The following is a 19,345-nucleotide window of genomic DNA, read 5'->3' as shown; positions in this document are numbered from 1 at the left end:
CTGTCTCCGAGGAGATATCCCTCAAACTTTATAATTGAGGTTTTCTTCAATGATTCCCTAACGGTAGGTGAGAATATGCCGTACAGAAGCATGGGCAATGTTTCAAAAGTATTCGGATTTGGAGTTCCAATGATGGGTAAAGGAAAATAAAACAATAAAAATTCAGTGTTTATATTCATTCAAGAATAAATATAATCGCCATGTCATGAGAAAAAGCAAGTATGAATAATATAGCGATTTCAGTCTATAACTGCACATTTTTCAATTATTAGAGCAAATATGGTCTTCTTTTCCTCGGAGATCTGTTGGAGCAGCAACAATCAAATTTTTATTGTATTGGCCATCTAGAGTCACTTTTTCTGGAGCTTTATGAGCATGATTTTGAATGAAATCAATCACAGTTTTGTTATCCACTTTCGACATTTCCAAACTTACTCCCCAAGCTACTAAGGCTAAAGGCTAAAAAATAATAAATAAATAATTTAAATGCAAGTTGAAAAATCAGCTGACATTATGAGGTAGGTACCTTAATCTTAACCATAATTAAGTAGTAAAGATCTTTGTATTGAGAGGACTCAAGAATTTAAGGAGCGCTGTTGCCAATTTGTACACGAAAATCGAAGTTAAAACCACATATATTATCTGAAATATGAATTTTGACTGTTTCAGCACCGAATTTAAGAAATTCATGAATGAAATTTGGAGTAATAACCCGAATTGAGGAGAATAGGATTAAACTTTATTATCAGCTCTCAAACAAAGTGAAATATGAAATCGAACCCAAATAAATTTTTATGAAAACACAATTAAATTCACACTCAAATTCAGGATTTCATAAAGAACTCACCCTTTCTTTAGACAACTCATTTAAGGCTGTTATAACATACTGGTACAAGCAACCTTTGAGTAAATCTCTCAAAGTATTGACTTCGTTTTTATCTGCACAAGGATGGTAAAGCATTACAATGGACCCATGTTCCAGGCTATGAACCCACCTTTGTTTTGGTAAGAATGTATATTCTCCAAACCTAGGCCAAAGCGGTCTATGATCTCCACTACGGGGTAAAAGAATTATCAGATAATTCAGAATTGAGAAAACCAAGTAGAACTTACAAAGTAGGAATAACTTTATCATAAATAATGGTTTCATTCATGCAGTGATGCCATGGCTACAATGAGAATATGATCAATTGTTTCTTATTCTTAAATGAAACTAATAGCAATAACAATAATGAAACAAAACTATATTTTTGAATAATAAAACTTACTATGAATCCTTTTGGAATGTAGTCTTTCCTTAAAATTGGGTGTATTGTTGGATCAGGCTTGAAAGCTGATTTACTATTTACACATATGTAACTTTGAGGTCCTAAATCACCATCGAATTCTTTTGGATCCTACAAAAAGACATCAGAAGAAAACATGTTATAGGTAGAGGTTTTTCATTTTTCAAATTAGAATAAGATAAGCCTTTTTCCTATTCTCCAAGTTCCCAGGAAATTGACACAAGAGATGTATACAGTTATATTTAATGAAATAAATCGTATAAAACCTCACCTCACCCCAATCACACTTAGAATTTTTTACACCCATAGGAATCCTACCATGATGATCTTTTAGTATTTCCTTGTCGCTTGGACTTTCTTTATTTATATCTGGAAATACCTGACCTGTCCAGTCATCATCTGAAACATTGAAACTTGAAGTGTTCACTACTTTTCATCTCCATCAAACAGAAAAATATCAGCTATATCAACAGTCAACACTCAACAGGTGTTTATACATTAATGGATTTATTAGGACAATCTGTTTTGGGCAAAATTAAATCCTATATAAAACTATGGAATTGAATGATTCGAACAACAAAGTATTTACTTCAATCAAAAAAATATTGAAAAGGCATTAAAAAAATCATAGATCAAGATTCTAAGGTAATAGTATATCAAATTCATTTCAGCAATTTTAAAGGATTCATACCGTTTGAAAGTGCTGCATAAACATGAGCTTCAAAAAGAATAATAATCATAAGAGGAAAAACCAACATTTCACTTTCTCAATTATTCCAATCTCTTTCAAAATAATAACTTATCCGATAAAACGACTTCAAATAACTGAGCTCCCTATTCGTTCCATATCATTAGAAACCTTGATTAATTTCTGAATTTCAGAAACCCTTCCTGAGTTGAGCGAGTTGATTGTATTTTGTATTGTTTGTTAGATTTTAGGTTGTAGGTTAGATTTTTTTAGCCCAAAAGAAACAAGAACACTGATCTTTGACATAAGAATCAAAGATTATCTAATCTCATCTTTGATCAAATAGAAATAAGACCAAAGACCCTCTCTGAATAAGACCTAAGATTCCTCTTCCCTGACTTTTCCTCTTTGATAAGACTTAAGACGTAACCCAGGAAGAGAAGCAGAGACTCTTTCCAGAGACACAGCCTTCTAAAGGTTTTTATACATCTAAGAGGGTATTATGGAGGGCAAAGATTATAGAGTATCTCTATAATCTTTGATGGAGGGCATAGAGAAAGTTGTCTCTGATGGAGGGTATGTAGGTCTCTACCAGAGATATTTAAAAAAGAGTTCGTCCCAAATCTTGAATCAAAGAGGAACTGAATCTATGCGCATTGGACACTTGTGACTTAAAATTGACTTTTGTCAATAAATAAACAAAATGAAATGAAAGGGAATTACAAAAAAATTAAAAATTATATATAATAAGTATAATAAGTCTTTGATTTAATGGTTTTTGGTTTGTTGCCAGATTGCCCTGGATATTTAATATGGAACTGCATCCTATGGTATTGTGTCCTCATAATGGTAGAATTAGAACAACATGAAATTTTTAATTTCAGATTTTCTACTTTTTTATGATCTTTGGAACTTTGACTAATTCAATTATTGCCAGGGAGGAATGGGTAGATCCTCATGACATGAACATAAGAATAAATCCTGTAAGAAAAGAAATAATTAAGAAAACAAATAATGAAGAATCCTATTCCTGTGATTGTAATAATAATTTTTATAAGGATGAAAGCTCTAACCATCTGAGAAAAGTTGTAAGTTTATTAACTGACATGACCTATTTTGATAGAGGATCCTATGTTTATAGAGGAATAATTGATATTAATCTGAATGCAGACGATTATGATTTTTTGAAGAAATATGTTTCTGCTGATTGGAATGAGGATTTTGTTTTGAGTCAACTCAGTGCAGTACTAGAGAAATCACTGGGAAAGAGTATCTACAATAGCTTCACCATTGGAGAATACATATATCTTACAATATTCAATGAAAACATTCTATTATGTTTGGGATTATTAATTCTTTCTTACGTCTTATGGAAAATACAACCGCACAATTATAAACTGACTACGTTATTCAAGCTATTTTTTCCTTTGGTGTACCTTTCAGACTTTGTTTTGAGATATAAGGCAAAGTTGGAGGTGAGCAAAAATTGATATATGTTTTGTCTGGTTATAATGATTATTTTTTTAAGGAAGTGGAAATAGATAAATACCTACAATACGAAAACTTTAAAAGTTGTGATCCGGATCGATTAGGCTTTTTCGATTGGGTAATCAATAAATTCACTGGATGTGAGTTCAAATGATACAAAATTTTTTTCATAAATTTAATGTATCAATATTCCATATTGTTGATTTTCTTGAATCTTCCATTTAGTGGAGTATCTGATTCTATAGTTTCACTGTTTTAGGGTAGAATGGCCCTTATGAATAACATATGTAGGTACATATTATATAAAAGTGTTTTACTAAATTATTTATTCTAGATTGCCAAAAAGAAAAAAGAAACTTCATGTTATCTCAACGAGCGGCTTTTCATATCTTCACTCCATTGAATATCATTAGTGACCAGTTTGATATTTTTGTGAACATTTTTAAGCATTTGGGTGCTGGACTTGGATCTTTCATATGGGCTCTTCTTGGTAAGCAAAGTATATGATTCAAATGTGATATTTCTAATGATCAGCTGAACATATTGAAATAGTGAAACCGATATTTTTCATTCAGAAGTGTTTCTGATTTTATAACACAGATTTTTTTCAGAACAAGTTCCCTGGTATGTCAAACCATTTCTGGCAATATTGAGTTTTATCTTAGTGATTATTATACTGCTTATGTTGGGTTCTTACATTTTTGGGATATATCCAAAGTTCAATCTTTTTCATGTATTTCAAATTGAATTGTTACAAAGTCATCAGAACAATGAATATCATACAAATCAAGCTCCAAAAAAAGATTTCATATCTGGAGAAAATTTGAAAATTTTATTAGAATCGAGGAATAATAACCCTGTGGTGATACTTCCAGGATCGAGCAATCAAAAGAAAAATTCCTCAGTTACATTCAGAACAAAACCAAAATTTTCACTCAGAAAAAAGAAACCAAGAGTAGTGAGTTCTTGTAATCAGCAGGTTGTATCATTTGATCAAGATAGAATAAATGAACCGGAAACAGTAGAAAAATCAATTGATTAGATTTTGGGATACATCCATTATTTTAGTGATGACCTTCTGGTGAAATCGAGGTCCTACTAACAAAAAAAGGGTTTACATATATAAGGGTAGTTGCTCTCTAAGCTCTCATTAATTATTTTCACTCCGCTTTTTATTGAATTTAACTTTTTCCTTGGTTTTACGGAAGAAATGATTCAATTATTATTATTATTATTGTTACTAAATGTAGAAGATATTCTTCAATAAAAAAATTTTAACGTTGTAAAGTTCTATTTCGAATGTGGATACTGAGAGTAACCTAGAGCTTATTTTCATAGCCAAAGGACATGAAAATGTAAGTCATACTTCATTTATCCATTCTTAGGCCAGGCGCAAATAGAAACGCAGGTTAGTGAGGTGACGCAGCGTGAGTTTTTGTAAAACATAGAAAAGAACAAGAACGCGCAAATAAAGTGTGACAGTGACTTGTCAGATAATACGTGAAGCCCAGGAAAAAGCTAACCTCACCAACTTGCGTTTCTATTTGCGCCTGGCCTTAAAGTCATTTAATTTTGATCATCTTTCAGTGCCCTATTGTCTGAACGTAGATGAGGTAAATGAGTACCCAAAACGATGATCCATGAATAAAATGATGAAATTGCCAGAGAAATAAATAGAATTTTCTTTGAACTTATTGCCCAGACCATTTTATTATGTGTTACTACTTTAGGGGTTCTCCTTTTGAGAACAGAAAAAAAAATTCTGAAGAAATTCGCGAGCTTCACATGTGTTCGACGAATAATTCATTGTTATTTGTGTGCTGCTTATTTTGCAGTTCCTTATATGCAATTAATTAGTGTTACATTTATAATTGATCAATTGTTATTGTATAACTAATAAATAAAAAAAATTACAAATTCCACCCTTATTTTACCTTTCACTCAAAATTATGGTTCAAAGAATAAGTAGATTATTATCAGCTCAGTAGTAGGGGTATGAATAAGAAACCAGTGTACATGTAACAAAAACTTTATTTTCACAATAAGTTGGCGAACTTCAAGAACCAAATTAGTTCCAAAAAGTAACTTCATTAAATACTTCATATAATACAAATCAGAACACAAATTTCTACTATATGATATTGGAAATTCAAATTTATGTTGAATTAGTTTATGTAATTGAATATGAAGTAGGTACCCAAATGATCAAGTTAGTAATGTTTCATCAAGTTCTTCTTCCTTTCCTTCAGGCTGCAGTGCAACTTTTCTCAGAACTTTCACTACTACATCATTCAGAGACTCCCTAGCGCCCTCATCCAGTACTTTTAAGCATTTTGTTTGAATGGCAGTACCCTCTCTCAGTTTCAAAATAGCAATAAGAGCTATTTCGGAATTTGCCTTAACATACATATTCTTCTCTTTAGTTCCGTTCACCAATGTTGGAAGCACATATTTGAGTAGATCATCTGTCCACGTTTCAGTGGGTACGTTCTTAGCAAGGAACATACATACTCTGGCAAAATGCTGTTTCACATCATTATCTGCTCTGTTTACAATCTGAAAAGTTTCAAACAGAAGTTAAATAAGTGTCATTGATTCATCATAAATAAGTAACTTACCCTGACTAATGCAGAAAGAAGATTTTGTGGTAAGACTAAACTATTCAGCACTAAATACTTAAAAAGATAGCCCCAAGTTCTTATTGCCACAATAACAACTTGAGACTCCTTATGACCTAAGAAATAAAGTAACTGTGCTGTTATTTGAGCCTGGTAGGTTTCCCATACTTTTCCAGGTGATTCCTTCATTATAACAGACAGAACCAAAGCTGCTGTGTGCTGATCGATAGGAGAGTCTTTATCTTCACCTAAACAAGAAAAAATGTTTATCAGAGGGATTCAAAATTTCAGTGTTTCTCAACTCACATAGGATTTCTTGTGTCAAAATCTGGTTCAGCTCATCTGTGTTAAGCCACTGACATAATACCCCAAGACAGCCAGCTGCACAAACTCTGGAAACATTATCGTATCTCCAAAGATTATCCACTTGACGCAAGGTGTCCAATAGTTGCTTCCTTACACTATCCGCCATTTTGTCCCCACCATTGGAGATGACGCCTCTCAAAGCATATAAAGCCGTTTCTCTAGAATATAATGAGTTATGAATTGAATATACTGAAAATATTTATTAATAATTGTTTAAGAAAATGAGCTTATGAAAACGGTTTCAACCTTCACTTCGGTTGGAGGTTATTAAAAGACTCAAAGTATATATATAGTAACTTGAATGTTACTTTTCCATACCTTATAGCTGAGTCGTCGGTTCTCTGAACTAGATTATGAATTTCGGTGAACAGGGGATCAGGCTTCAAATGTATCCTGATCAGATGACTCAAGGCATTTGCCGACTTCATTCTCACCGCTCTGCTGGGGTCGTTCATAGATTTAATAAATGTAGTTTGCAGTTGCGGCAAAAACTGTTTCATCAAGATTCCAACCTGTAAAAGAGATAATAAGAAAACGATATAACATTGATTTAAAATCCAGCTTGTTCACCTTTTCCAATAACACTGACAGTGTTTCGAGCACAGCCATCTTGATGTTCGGCGTGAAACGATCCCCCAGAATCCTGATGAGGGGTCCGGTGATAGCTATAACGTTCTGTTGCAGGGCCTGACTACTCGTCACCCGTATCACCTCCCCTAAGGTCTGAGTAGCCAGCTCCTTCTCGTCATTGTCGCCGTTTAGAATGGCCTCCCGGAATATGGGAAGAATGGGGGATATACCCTTCGGCAGGCAGAAACCTGGGAGGACGTCCGATTTGCCCTTCAGATCCGACATCGCGTATCGCACAGCTTGGCGTACGTCCTGAACGTACGTGGGCAGCTGTTTAGAGTCCAAATTCTGAAAAAAATAAATAAATATGGAAATTTCACAAACCCACTGGCAGTCCTACCAGGAAACCACAATATTACCATTCGCCACCAAGGGTGTCTACATGTTTCAGACGTCCTAGGCATAAGCACGCAGTAGTGCCAATCACAAAAGTGACAAATGAAATTGAAAATAAGGAAAAGTGATTTCTGAGAAAACTGGTTCTATATCAGTAAAAAAAAAGCGATAAAACCCGTTAGAATCGAAAAAAATCTTATAAGATGCGAAAACTTTTTGTACATCAGTATACATATAGGACATAGAACTTGTTCTTCCTCCCACAGTACTCAAAGACATTATTTGGAACATTCCAAAATGAACTGACCTTCGTGATGGCATTCAACGCCTCAAATGCCATCTTCAGTACTTCTTGATCATCATCGGTGCAGAGCAGGATCAATCCTCTCAACAGCTGCGGAACATGCATTTGATACTGAGCCTTGGAGTTGGCACAAAAAGCGCACAAAAGGGTGGCTGCCGCCCTTCTGTGATTTGGATCTTCGTTCTTCGTGTTCTCCAGCATTGTGTCTATAACAATTCTAACACCAGACTCGTCCACAATTGACAAAACCACTGCCTGGCAGTATTCCATTTGCTACAATATAGAACAATTAGAGAAAATAAAAGTGAATAATGGGCGGCAATACCTGAGCTTCCTCTGGGGTTCCTCGAGAGGAAGACAGTGCTACTTGTAAGGCTGGAAGTATTCTAGGGAGATACTTATTCAGTGATTCTCCTGCTACGGATGCTAAAATCGAGAGGGCCTTGGTGTTAGTAGGAGGCGCAGTTAGCTGAGGTACCAGATAAGGCAAAACCACCCTGGATTTGATGGCCATCACTTGTCGTAGACCATCCAGAGTCCATTCAACAGTATCAGGATCATCGTCGTTCTGAGAAGAAAAACAAATACTCATTAAAAACCTGCAGGATATAAAGGGGATAAATTTGAAAGAAACGCAATAAAAGATGTATTCTAACCAACTGATTCAGCATAGTTGGAAGTATATCGTCTAGAGCTTTTGCGCCAACGGTTGAATGTAGGGAATCAAACGTCCTGGCTGCAGCCTGCCTGACCTCGGGGAGTGGATCGCATAGAGCCTTCCTTACAGTGGGTACCAAAGAATTCACGAAGGTCAGAACCATGTCTTTGGAAGTTGAAGACATTATTTCAGACAGACCGATGCAAACACCCTGTCTTTGATCGGGTTCATCCGACTGTAATCCCTTTTCTAATATGGGAATTATCTCCGGCAGGACCCTTTCCCCTAGTTTCCTCACCAGATCCCCCAGCGTTCTGGCTGCAACTTGTCGTTTATCATAGCTATCGCTAGCTAAGCAACCTGAGCAAAAAAGAAAACATATAATTGAGTAAAATAGAGATTCTAGACACAAAGTTTGTAATTTTTGGAAATGTTATGTTACAAGTCTTACCTAACAGTAATCCGAATAAGGTTGGCAATATTTCCCTCAACGTTCTCGGAGTGTTGGTAACTACTACCTTCCAGACGTGCAACGCCGCCTGCCGTACCATCAGAGCAACATCTGACCTACCCATGTAGAGACCTGCCAACACTTTGTTACGTCTTTCTTCACCGAGGGAATTTATGATTGCGTAGTGGGATTGTTCGGTACCAAAATTGTCGTCTTCGCTTGCCGTTTCCGTGCTCATCTTACCGGTTACACCAGAAATTCGATAGAGCAGGTCGCCCAAGAGTTGAACGGAACTGAAAAAAAAAGTTTAGTTACTGACTCCTGAAATATTGATGTTCGATGGAGAAGATACCTGTATCTGATCCTCCAGTTCTCGTCGAACAATCCTTTCTCCAACTCCGGCAGCAAGAGTAAAATTGCTGAATCCGCATACAACGTTACTATCCTCTGGCCAGCCTTTAGAGCAGTATCTCGTACATATTCATTTTCATCAGCTAGAGCCTTCAATATCGGTGTGATAATTTGACCTGTTGAATATAATAAATCATAGAACTACCTGACCCAGAAGACGTTATCCTGCCATAGTGGGTAATATATAGTAATTGGAACTGAATGAGAGATGAAAAAAGATTAAATAAGAATATTATGATCAGAATCAAAGTAGTTAATTAACTGATAACCAAAATGCTGAACTTTGAGACCGATAAATCAAAATTGAACCCTGTTGTTCATTTGTCAAATGTCAACAGCCAGCAAGTGTCAACCACTTGTCATCTACCCAACATACACTTGCGCGTGAAATTTAAATTTCGATTTTCACAGGCAACTTTTCCAAATTTTTGATCTCTAAGAACCTTCTACGAAGTATGAGGACGGTTTAACAAAATATGAAGAAAATCGGTTCAGCCATTTTCACATAATGCGATGACAACGGAAAACAAGGCTCCATTCACTTACCAATATAAGGAGTAAACTCGTTAGTGAATACTACAGGCATATAAATAAACATCATAATGTATCCATCCTTGACGTGTGGCGCGATGTCACTTCTTTCCGCCGTACTTATAATCTCAGGCATAAGTTTGTGCAATTTTTCAACGCCCAAACCACCGACAACCTCCGAAAGACCTTGAGCCGCTCCTGAACGATCCACAGAACTAGATTCGGAGGTTAACGTCTGCATCAACCAAGGTAAAAGATCCTCAAAACTCGTTTCTCCCATACCTTTAACCATGGCACCCAAAGCGCGGGCGCTAACGCTCCTAACCTAAAAAAAATCGGATATAAACTAACCTCTCGAACAACTCTCCAGGCTTACCTCTGGGACTGGATCAAGCAAAGAAGTTTTCAGACCGGGTATGATGTTCGGTAGATACGGTAGAAGATCCTTTTGATCCGTTAGTGAATACATGTTCCCGATGATTTGCGCTGCCATCTTACGGGTTTCGGTCGAACGATCCATGAATGCCCTCTGTACGACGGGCATAATGAGAGCTAGAGATGGAGCGTCGATGAAATGGACGAACTTCGTATCTAACAATGTCTGAAGACACGCAGATGTCTTATTCGATGGGTCCTGAAGCGCCTTCAATAGGACTGGCACAATTGCTGGAAAATTTAAAAATAATTGAAAGGATTTCATTTCATTTTTGAATTTTAGTAGCTGATAGTAGAACCTGTAGTGAATTTTGAATGAGAAATAAATCTTCTGCATTCATAAAAAACGCAATAAATTATAAATCGAAGTCAATTTTACATGAGTCTGTTAAGACTCCGAACTTATTTCATTGAGTGGATCATTCCTTACCTTGAATTTCTGGATTGCGAATGACAGAACCAATAACTTTCAGCGCGTCGGCACCAGCTTCTTGTACTTTCATGTGGGAATCACTGAGAACTTCTATTAACTTTGGAACAATACTCGGTAAGCAGGACGATAGCTGCTTAGGTGCACAGTAAGCCATAGCTCCCAATAACTCCACCGAACCTGTTGCCAAAGAAAAGATTAATTATGTACGGGTTACAAGAAGAAAGTAACTTGCCAGTTTTAGTCCTCCAAGAATCTTCATTAAGTGCATCTAAAAGGGAGGGCAGGATAAGTTTGACTCCGTGCCCGGAAAGTTTACTCATAATAACTTTGGCGGTGTCATCTGCAGCTGTGCGTACATGCTGACTAGAATCTCCGAAACACTGCAGCAAATGAGGTAAGACATGGACGATGTAAGGTTCGAATAATTTTCCAAGCATTTGAAACAGCATCTCAAAAGCAAAAAGGGCTCCTGGAAATTTCAAGATAAATATCGAATATTTCGCTACAAAACAACGCACCTTCTCTGAATTTGTAATTTTTCTTGTCCTGGATGGCATCAGTGAGTTTGGTCATAATTTCGTGCTGTTTCAAAGCCAAAATTCCCATCCCTTTGATCATACCAGCTAAACCATAAGCTGCTCCTTTCCTTTCTCCGTATTTATCACCTTTAAGCAATTGATGAAGAAGTTTGTTGATTAAACCTGGGGCTTCTTCTTTCACTGAAGCACAAAGATAGGGCAAACATTTCGCAACTGCTTCTTGTACCTAAACAAGAATGTTGCATAAAAAACCAAGTTTTCATTTTAGGATGAAGAAGGGACTTACAAATTGGGAAGGCGTTGATAGGGCTTGGATTAATCTCATAACAATAGGTTTAATCCTGGGATCATCTTCATCTAAATGACGAGCTAAAGAGCCCATCAATATCACAACAGCCTGTTTCACAGCATCAAAATGAGCCGATTTTGATGAAGTTCCCATAAATTTATCGAAAACTGGCCACAAAGTACCTACAGTTTCCTGAAATATGAACGAAATTATTGTCCCTGTATGTGTACAAAGCAATTATTCTCACCTTCCCATGTAGATCTACCAGTTTTAAAGCTGCATTAAGCATTTCAGTCCTTACAGTTTCATTTCTATCTCTAAGTGAAGAGTTAACAAAAAATTCAATTATGTCCCCTATTTGTTCAGGTGTTATTAACGGTGCTATCTCATTTATAGCTAAAGCTACGCCCCTCCTAGGTTGCCATGTATCAATTGCTTTCTCGATCTCTCTTCCAAATTCATCTAATATTGGGGGAATCATCTGAAAACTCCGAAGTAATATTTTGTAAAAAAAAAAAGAAATTTAGGAAAATTCACCTCCAATTTTTCTTGGTACAGTTTGAGAAGGGCTTCTAAGGTCGGTTGAACTTGCATTTTATTCATTTCTAGGAGAGCTGCAAGAGCTTTTGCAGCAGCAGCCTGAACAGGCTTCACGCAGTTTTCAACATCAATTAGCAACTCGTCAGATAATTCAGTGGGAAAAGTCATTTCAGCGAGTTTCCACAGTTCGTCCGCTAAAACACTGAATTTTCATTCAAAACATGTAAAACAAAAAGAGGACTTTGATTATCACTTACCAATTTTCTGCCATCTCGTCAAATTTAGCTATCCATATCCTTTTATTCATTTTGAGGGCATACTCAGGATCTGACTCAAACGTTGGTAAGCAGTCAATGATGATTGTTAAAGCGCGCAAAGCAGCATCTCTGACAACACCTTCTGGCCGTTGTAGAGCTTCCAATAGAACATCTATTTCTGCTTTAGAAGCTTCTGCACAGTCTGCCTTACCGCTCAAACACTTGGCGACATCGAGTAAACAGGCTTCAGCTTGCGATTGCACCCTTCCAGAAGTTTGATCTATAATTTTATAATTACATCATACAAATGAATCATAATATGATCAATGTCATATTCTGTATAGCACGAACTGTGATGAGAAGCAATACATAGAATAATTTCCCTGACGAGTAAAAATAATTTCTAAAAAACAAAACGAAACTAAGAACGAAGAAGCCTAATAAATGATTTTGAAACGACTTACTAATAATATGGATCAACAATTCGAACATCTGCTCACTAGGTAAATACCTAGGATGATAGACATCTTTCGAACATTGCCTATTTTTACTCAAGCTCCCATTAGAAACATCCCTGGGTATAGAATAGTCCGTTACAAATGTATCAGCCAAGCCCCCACGTAACTTGGAATGTTCAGCAATGATTTGCACCCCGGTCAACATAAATTCTTCATGTTTCTTGGCATAATCTGATAGGAAACTGCTCCTCAAGAATGGGAAGGTGTAGCAGAATGCAGGTGCACTCAACAACGTGAGTTTCTTCTCTTCAGTTTTCTTTTTGACCGTCTTTTCATATATAAGATTCATAGTTCTTAACTGAAAATTCATAAAAGAATTTTATAAGGTACTGAGGAATCTTCCCAGAAAATCTACAAAACGTACTGATCAAGTCAAATACATAATATTTACCATTGCTTTATTGAGATCTTCCTCTTCCCAGTTGGCATCAAGGTCGCACTGAGGTTTCAATAACCTCAATGTTATAAAAGCAATTATTTCCCCAGAGGTGTCACTTTGTGGAAAAACAACGCATCTAAGGTCTGTAAATAATTTGGAAAGATAAGGAGCCGCCAAAGGGCTCTGCAGATCTTTGATGAGAACAGGCAGAAGTGTTTTGAGGTACAAAGATACTTCCGTCGGATTCCCCATAGCTGCAGCTTTGATCATTGAAACTGAATTTATAATGATCGTATTCACCTGGAGAGAAACAAATTGGAATACTGAATAATAGACAGACTTGTTTGACTCACTTCAGATAAACGCGCTCTTATAGCTTGTTCCTTAGCTTTTTGGTTATTAATTGCTTCTAACTGCTTTTGGGTGTATTTTGGAGCCTGAACTTTGCCCTCTTTCCTCTTTTTCTCTTCAAGCTCACGTCTTAGTTGAAGCTCCTCTAACTGTTCCTTGTAGCTATAAACTTTACTCTCCCTTTTCATGTTTATTTCTTTGTTGGAATCATCTCTAAGAAAAAAAAGATTTGATAAATTCAAATGGGACATAGGTGAAAGTGATCTCACTCACCCTGGAATTACAGTTTTATCGTAAAGTTCCCCTTCTGGCGTCAAAAATGTGAAATAATCGTCCTTACTTATTTGGCAGATCCTAGGGTCTTGCAAATGATTTATTACCGTTTCTATCAAGGGTGGTAAAATTTTTTCTGGGCTTATTTGCACTATACTTGCTAGAGCATATTGTTTAGCCTGAGAAATTCAAGATATTAGAAATGGAAAGTGTAAAGCAACAACTGAGGTGAAGTTATGAAAATTAGCTGGCTATATTCACATAGGCTGGAAAATAATCTGTGGAAGATTCTCATAAGAAACTCATAAGAAAGAGAGCACATATCGGCCAGTTAGAAAAGGAACAAGCTTCCTAGCTTCCCCTTCTTAACTGGCTGATTTGTGCTATTTTTCTTATGCATTGGGAGTCTTCCTCAGATAACTTTCTGAACCTGTAAGTATAAGTGGCGCTTCTAAGTGCTGAATATTCAAAATAATTCATCCTACATCGAGTGTCCAGAATGTTTGAAGGCTATTTTCACTTACAGAGGAAGTATGGTAGTTTTCAATGAGATCATGCTTAAACTGAGCATTGTATTTCGCGACCAAATCCTTAGGTTGAATTCCTAAATGCTTAACCACCTTCAACCATAATCCCGGTGCTGCAGAGGTCACAACAGGATGATTACAAGGCAAAAGAGCATCCAAAGCTAACAATTCCTTATGTTCAACTGATAGCTTGGTTGAAGAACATAAAGTGGAAATGCATTCAACCAGCGCATGGGGCGATATGTCAGTGGAATCAGTCTGTTCTTTCAGTCTCCTTTCTAAAGTATTCTAGAAAGGATGTAACTCATTTAACAAACCACTTAAAATTGGATAAAACAAGAGTAAATGAAAATTAACACTCACTTTAACTGCTGGTGAATCTAAAAACACAGTGAATTCATGGAATAGAGCTCTAGCCAGTGAGGAACCTTTATCGTCGTCATTAACCATACTTTTCAAAATTGGAAAACAGGTTCTCCTCACATGGGAAGTACCCGAAGTAACACAAAATATTACAGCCTTATACAAGGGTGAAGTTTTATCCCCTAGTTTGTCTGGATAGTTAAGAAGAAGTTTCTCACAAAGTTCCATCACAAGAACCAAACCTAAAATTAAGATTCCCAGGTAAGCTAAACACCAAAACAAACCATATATTTGGGAGAAGTGGTATATGGTTATAAGTTCATTATACATGAAATTAAAATCAAACTTGATTACCGTCTGATGTGGCGCTAGATAAAAATTTCTCAGAAACAAAAACTTGCTTATCCATATCGAGAACAGCATGCCACATATTATGGAAACCATTTTCTTTGTCATTACTGAGGCTGACAACATTCAGGAGAACGCATACAGCACTCAATCCTTCTGTGACAGACTGTACTTGGGACGATTGGTTCACTGCATTTTCTACCGATTTCAGAATGACTGGGATCAATTCTTTTGAGGGTGAAAATTTGCTCCTCAATATCAGTTTGAGGTAAGTTGTTCTGATCAGTGGTGTAGCTGTTTTGGCAGTAAATCCAGCCTAAAGTAAAGCAGAAGAAAATTGGTATAATACTTCAAATATTTCTGAAAAGTTCAAATTGTACAGTCTTACTTACCTTTATAGCATCAATTAATTTCTTTGAAGGTTCTGCCTCTAATTTTGATGTCCACAAGGACAACATTTCTAGACAGTGACAAACAGTTTTTTCAGCAACTTCGAGGGATAAGACCTTTATGAAATGGTCAATTACTTTTGGAATTAAAGCTTGCATACTTTCCTTGTCTAACTTAGTATGGCAGATACTAAGTTTCCCAGCTCCCTATAACAAAAAATGACCACACATACTTTCAGAATGTATTATTCTGGGGTCATATAGGAACAATCTTGAATTCCACTCAAATATGGAAAATGTATCTAAATATAACAGATTTTTATTGCAAGTTAGTCAGACTGTAGGCTGCATAGAAAAACTATTCTGACCGAGTAATTTAGAGCTAGGTTATGAAGTCTATGAGTTGCTAGTGTCCACTCTCCTAGCACTAATATACATTTAAAAAAAGGGAAATCTTGTAGCATCTGCAGTAAGAGGAGTCAGAGGAATATTCACAATATGAGGAACACACTGTATATACAAATAAAAAAAAAAAGTTCATCAAAAAATTTCACATACCTCTAATACACTTATTTTATGATCAACCACTGTTAACTTTCCTTGTGAGCCTTCAAAAATAGAGAAAATTCTCTTTATGAGACTTTCAATAGCATTAGCTTGGGTGATACCCAAAGCGAGTGCTTGAAGGGAATTGGCTGCATCTTCTCTAGCTTGGTCGTTTTTAGAATATAAATTTGCTAGAAAAATGAATGATTTTGTACTTCAACTATTTTTGTTCAATTATATTCTTTCCTCACCTATTAAACTTTCACCCAGCCCCATTGCATGCTCACTCAGATCTAATTTAACACTGGCATTTTTTATAATCATCGGCATGCACTCTATCAATATCTCTGGACTTCTCAACATGGCTTTTTGAATAGCAGGTAGCAAGGATTTTTTGAAATGTTCATCAGTGATTGAGAAAAAAATTGGACAGCAAGCTGATATCAGTTCTATAGAAGGTTTAGTTTTGCAACTAATGAAATTCTTTATGTATGAGTCTAAAATGCTGTCCTGAAAAAATATTTATATTTCCAAATAGCTCAGAAATGTTCAATTATTACTCACCACATAGTTTTCGAAAAGAGCAGTGTTTTTAATAAGGGATAATCTTTTAGCAATTGCCGCAGCAAATACCACAATAGAAGGACTTTGTTCTAATTTTTTCATTGTTTCCAAATACAGTTTTTCGCTTTCTGGTATTTTTTCAAAGGCAGAATTAATCTAATGGAAAAAGTTACAAAATGAGATGTTGGCAGCTAAAATTTCCTTGATTTTCTCACCAAATTGAAGGCTTTATTAGATCTTTTTGTGTTATTTCCTGCCTCAACATTGGAATATAACACTGATTGTATTTCTACAATTTGAGGAATATGTTCCAGAAGTACTTGCTCATTTTGCTTAAACCCATTTGTGAGTAATATACATGACCAATGAAGAGCATATAAACCAGTCTGGCATGTATTTGAACTGGAAATAAGAATATAATAACACATCTGACATGTAGGCATGTCTATAAATAATATTTAATACTTAAAAAACTCAGTTTTTAAAATTTTCCCTTTCTCTGTTTACCATGAGAATCAAATGGTAGAGATAAACCCTGAAACTAGACAAATATTTCTCTGAAACCCTGCAGTGTCATCATCAATTGAGGAAAAGTGTTTTTCCTCATCAATTATTGACAATGTGCCCCTCCATTTTTTCATCATTATTCAGGATCAGTAAAAGAAAAATTCTTCATACTAACGTTACTACTAAATTTTTGTGTAATTTAGCTATATCGAGCAAAATTCCGCATAATCCTCTGATAGCATATTCTGGATGATGTTCTATTAGAGCCACAATCAAATTTCTCACAAGTTGTTGAGAAGAACTGTCCCTATATCTTGGTAGTGTAAGTTGAATAACTTTACAAATCCCTCTGACCACATTTATGCTGACACCTAAAATGAATTCGTAATAATTTATAGGATTCCAAAGTGTTTATTAATTCTTTTTACCAGGATTTGACAATACATTAATAACATTTTCCACGACTTCTTTCCGTTCCTTTAAACTAGCAGTTTGCACTCTGTAGGGAAGGTCCTTCAATGCTTTCGATAGCTATAAAAATTATTTAAAGTTAGAAAATCAATCCTTTTTACATCCGCCTTCAGTTCTCATTCAATTTCATTTCCAATTACCTCGTTATCTCCCATATTTTCATAACAAATTTTCGCCCATGTACAACAAACGGCAGAGCATCATTAAGGTTAGAAATTTTATTTTTCTTCTGACATTTGCCATGCCACTTTGTCAAATCATAAATTTAGCTTCTTTTTCATCATCACAGATAACCAGAAACTGCAGATAACACAGTAGATCAGAAAAGTTTTTTAGGAAAAAAATTTGGGATTAATTAAAAAAAACTATTTTTGTAGAGTTTTAATTACAACATTATTCATTATCATTATTTCCATCTATATTTTTCTGGAATGTTTCACATGTTCAAAATTTAATTAATTTCTCCACTTTTGCATACCAGTGCACTACGAATATTGGTGTAGTTTGTGTATCATTTTCATAATAAAAATCTAAAATCACTCTGAAGCTACCGTAAGGAAGAAATTTCGGAAAACTTGAGTATTCCGGTATGAAATTCTCCAAGTAATATGAGGTACCCTGAAATATTCGATTTCAGTGAAGTTGAAGATTAAATACATTAATATGTGAGATTTTTTCTCATACCTTCTTCAGTTCACATCCATCCATATATCCATATTTTAACATCATATCTTTCATAGCAAATGCATTTTTTTCCCAGTATTCACAAACATTTACAGATCCAGTTGCACCGGTATGTCTATATGCATTTGCTATTAGCTTATCGATACTTATTTTAAGCTGAAAAAAATGTTCATTATCTGTCAGGATCTGGCAGGACAAGTTCACAATTCACCATAATTTTTTTGTCCAACAAATCAGTAGCCATTGTAAATCTCATACTCAAAGATATATCTGTAGAATTTATTTTTTTCACTACAAATTTCATATTTTCGGAGAATATATTCCTTTGGTAAGAAGCAAGTTCCGCTTTTTCATGAACAATTGTGTAAACTGGCTACAAACAACTTTTCAGGAAACACTTAATTACACATTATTTCACACTCACATTTTGAGTTGTTCCATTTATGTGAAGCAATAAAATTATTGAAAATGATGGGACAATGAAACAATTCATGACGGAGATGATCATGTTAGTAATATAGAAGCAATGCTTTTTTGATTACATTTTGTGCCTTATTTTTATAATATATGGTTTCTAATTAAGATCTTATCATTCTATTGGGATATGTGAGTTAATTCAGGAGGAACAACAGGACTGACGATTATGAATTAATTAAAGATTTGCTATTTAATTAATATACCAAATCAATTTTTCTAAACAACATAAGATGAATTTTATTTATATGTATTTCAGATTGAATTTATGGCGAGTGAATTGAGCATATATAAAGACAGCCATTGTACCGTAGATACCTCTTTCTACGCATTGTATTCACTTAGGTAATGGAAAAACTCTGTTGCTTTTATCTAAAGATTAATCAAGTTAACGCCGGGTGTGGCTGTTATTTAATTCTCGCCCAGAGATATATCCATGGATATATTATCTCTGTTCTCGCCCTACATCAGAGACAGTTTTTATCTGCCCTACATAGATGTTGTAGTCCGAAAAAATCGATAAATCGTTTTATTAATTTAAGATCCTTTTGAGAAAACGGCTTCGACTTGATGTGGTAGGTTTTAAAAATTCTTCTTTCACTTCATACTCCCGAATTTATTTGTGGCAAATAATGGTCAATATATAATCTGATGCAGAAAAGCACGAAGAGAAGATGCATGGGAATCTGTG

At 35.4% G+C, this 19,345-nt stretch overlaps 4 protein-coding genes across 7 annotated transcripts; 1 reads left to right on the top strand and 3 right to left on the bottom strand.

Moving 5' to 3' along the window:
* Nucleotides 1-155: 155 nt before the first annotated feature.
* Nucleotides 156-2,169, bottom strand: LOC123313797. The gene is made up of 6 exons (XM_044898818.1): nt 1,978-2,169; nt 1,558-1,685; nt 1,269-1,397; nt 1,114-1,169; nt 848-1,055; nt 156-459 (listed from the first exon to the last, which is right to left on the bottom strand). Exons 1-6 carry the CDS (start codon nt 2,042-2,044, stop codon nt 262-264), a joined length of 786 nt encoding a protein of 261 aa, XP_044754753.1. The 5' UTR covers nt 2,045-2,169; the 3' UTR covers nt 156-261.
* A 473-nt stretch (nt 2,170-2,642) lies between these two features.
* LOC123313795 lies at nt 2,643-5,089 on the top strand. 4 transcript variants are annotated; one of them, XM_044898817.1, is made up of 6 exons: nt 2,644-2,804; nt 2,859-3,449; nt 3,503-3,602; nt 3,797-3,952; nt 4,074-4,086; nt 5,050-5,089. In XM_044898817.1, the coding sequence occupies exons 1-6, from the start codon at nt 2,787-2,789 to the stop codon at nt 5,072-5,074; spliced, it is 903 nt and encodes a 300-aa protein (XP_044754752.1). In that variant the 5' UTR covers nt 2,644-2,786; the 3' UTR covers nt 5,075-5,089. The 4 variants fall into 4 exon arrangements, with proteins under 4 accessions (XP_044754750.1, XP_044754752.1, XP_044754751.1 ...); XM_044898816.1 differs by lacking the exon at nt 5,050-5,089 and adding an exon at nt 4,338-4,653; XM_044898815.1 differs by lacking the exons at nt 4,074-4,086; nt 5,050-5,089 and adding an exon at nt 4,338-4,653 and having other exon boundaries at nt 2,643-2,804.
* Nucleotides 5,090-5,475: 386 nt separating this feature from the next.
* On the bottom strand, nt 5,476-17,769 carry LOC123312859 (eIF-2-alpha kinase activator GCN1). The gene is made up of 34 exons (XM_044897412.1): nt 17,637-17,769; nt 17,454-17,556; nt 17,201-17,396; nt 16,734-16,920; nt 16,519-16,674; nt 16,206-16,464; nt 15,967-16,145; nt 15,412-15,615; nt 15,026-15,335; nt 14,672-14,913; nt 14,306-14,596; nt 13,782-13,960; nt 13,511-13,721; nt 13,170-13,457; nt 12,725-13,076; nt 12,261-12,540; nt 12,001-12,205; nt 11,711-11,944; nt 11,461-11,655; nt 11,154-11,400; nt 10,868-11,104; nt 10,633-10,812; nt 10,144-10,433; nt 9,783-10,092; nt 9,178-9,352; nt 8,826-9,118; nt 8,373-8,734; nt 8,042-8,284; nt 7,720-7,989; nt 7,017-7,364; nt 6,765-6,958; nt 6,387-6,604; nt 6,081-6,328; nt 5,476-6,018 (listed from the first exon to the last, which is right to left on the bottom strand). The coding sequence occupies exons 1-34, from the start codon at nt 17,649-17,651 to the stop codon at nt 5,668-5,670; spliced, it is 8,052 nt and encodes a 2,683-aa protein (XP_044753347.1). The 5' UTR covers nt 17,652-17,769; the 3' UTR covers nt 5,476-5,667.
* Nucleotides 17,770-17,862: 93 nt separating this feature from the next.
* LOC123313901 lies at nt 17,863-19,268 on the bottom strand. Its single transcript, XM_044899003.1, has 4 exons — nt 18,605-19,268; nt 18,392-18,553; nt 18,181-18,336; nt 17,863-18,114 (listed from the first exon to the last, which is right to left on the bottom strand). Exons 1-4 carry the CDS (start codon nt 18,686-18,688, stop codon nt 17,941-17,943), a joined length of 576 nt encoding a protein of 191 aa, XP_044754938.1. The 5' UTR covers nt 18,689-19,268; the 3' UTR covers nt 17,863-17,940.
* Between the last annotated feature and the right edge of the window lie 77 nt (nt 19,269-19,345).

The sequence above is a fragment of the Coccinella septempunctata genome, chromosome 5 (assembly GCF_907165205.1).
Source record: "Coccinella septempunctata chromosome 5, icCocSept1.1, whole genome shotgun sequence".
In the NCBI taxonomy this organism is placed as follows: domain Eukaryota; kingdom Metazoa; phylum Arthropoda; class Insecta; order Coleoptera; family Coccinellidae; genus Coccinella; species Coccinella septempunctata.
Note: the sequence above shows the minus strand (reverse complement) of the source record. Positions and strands in the feature narration are given on the sequence as shown.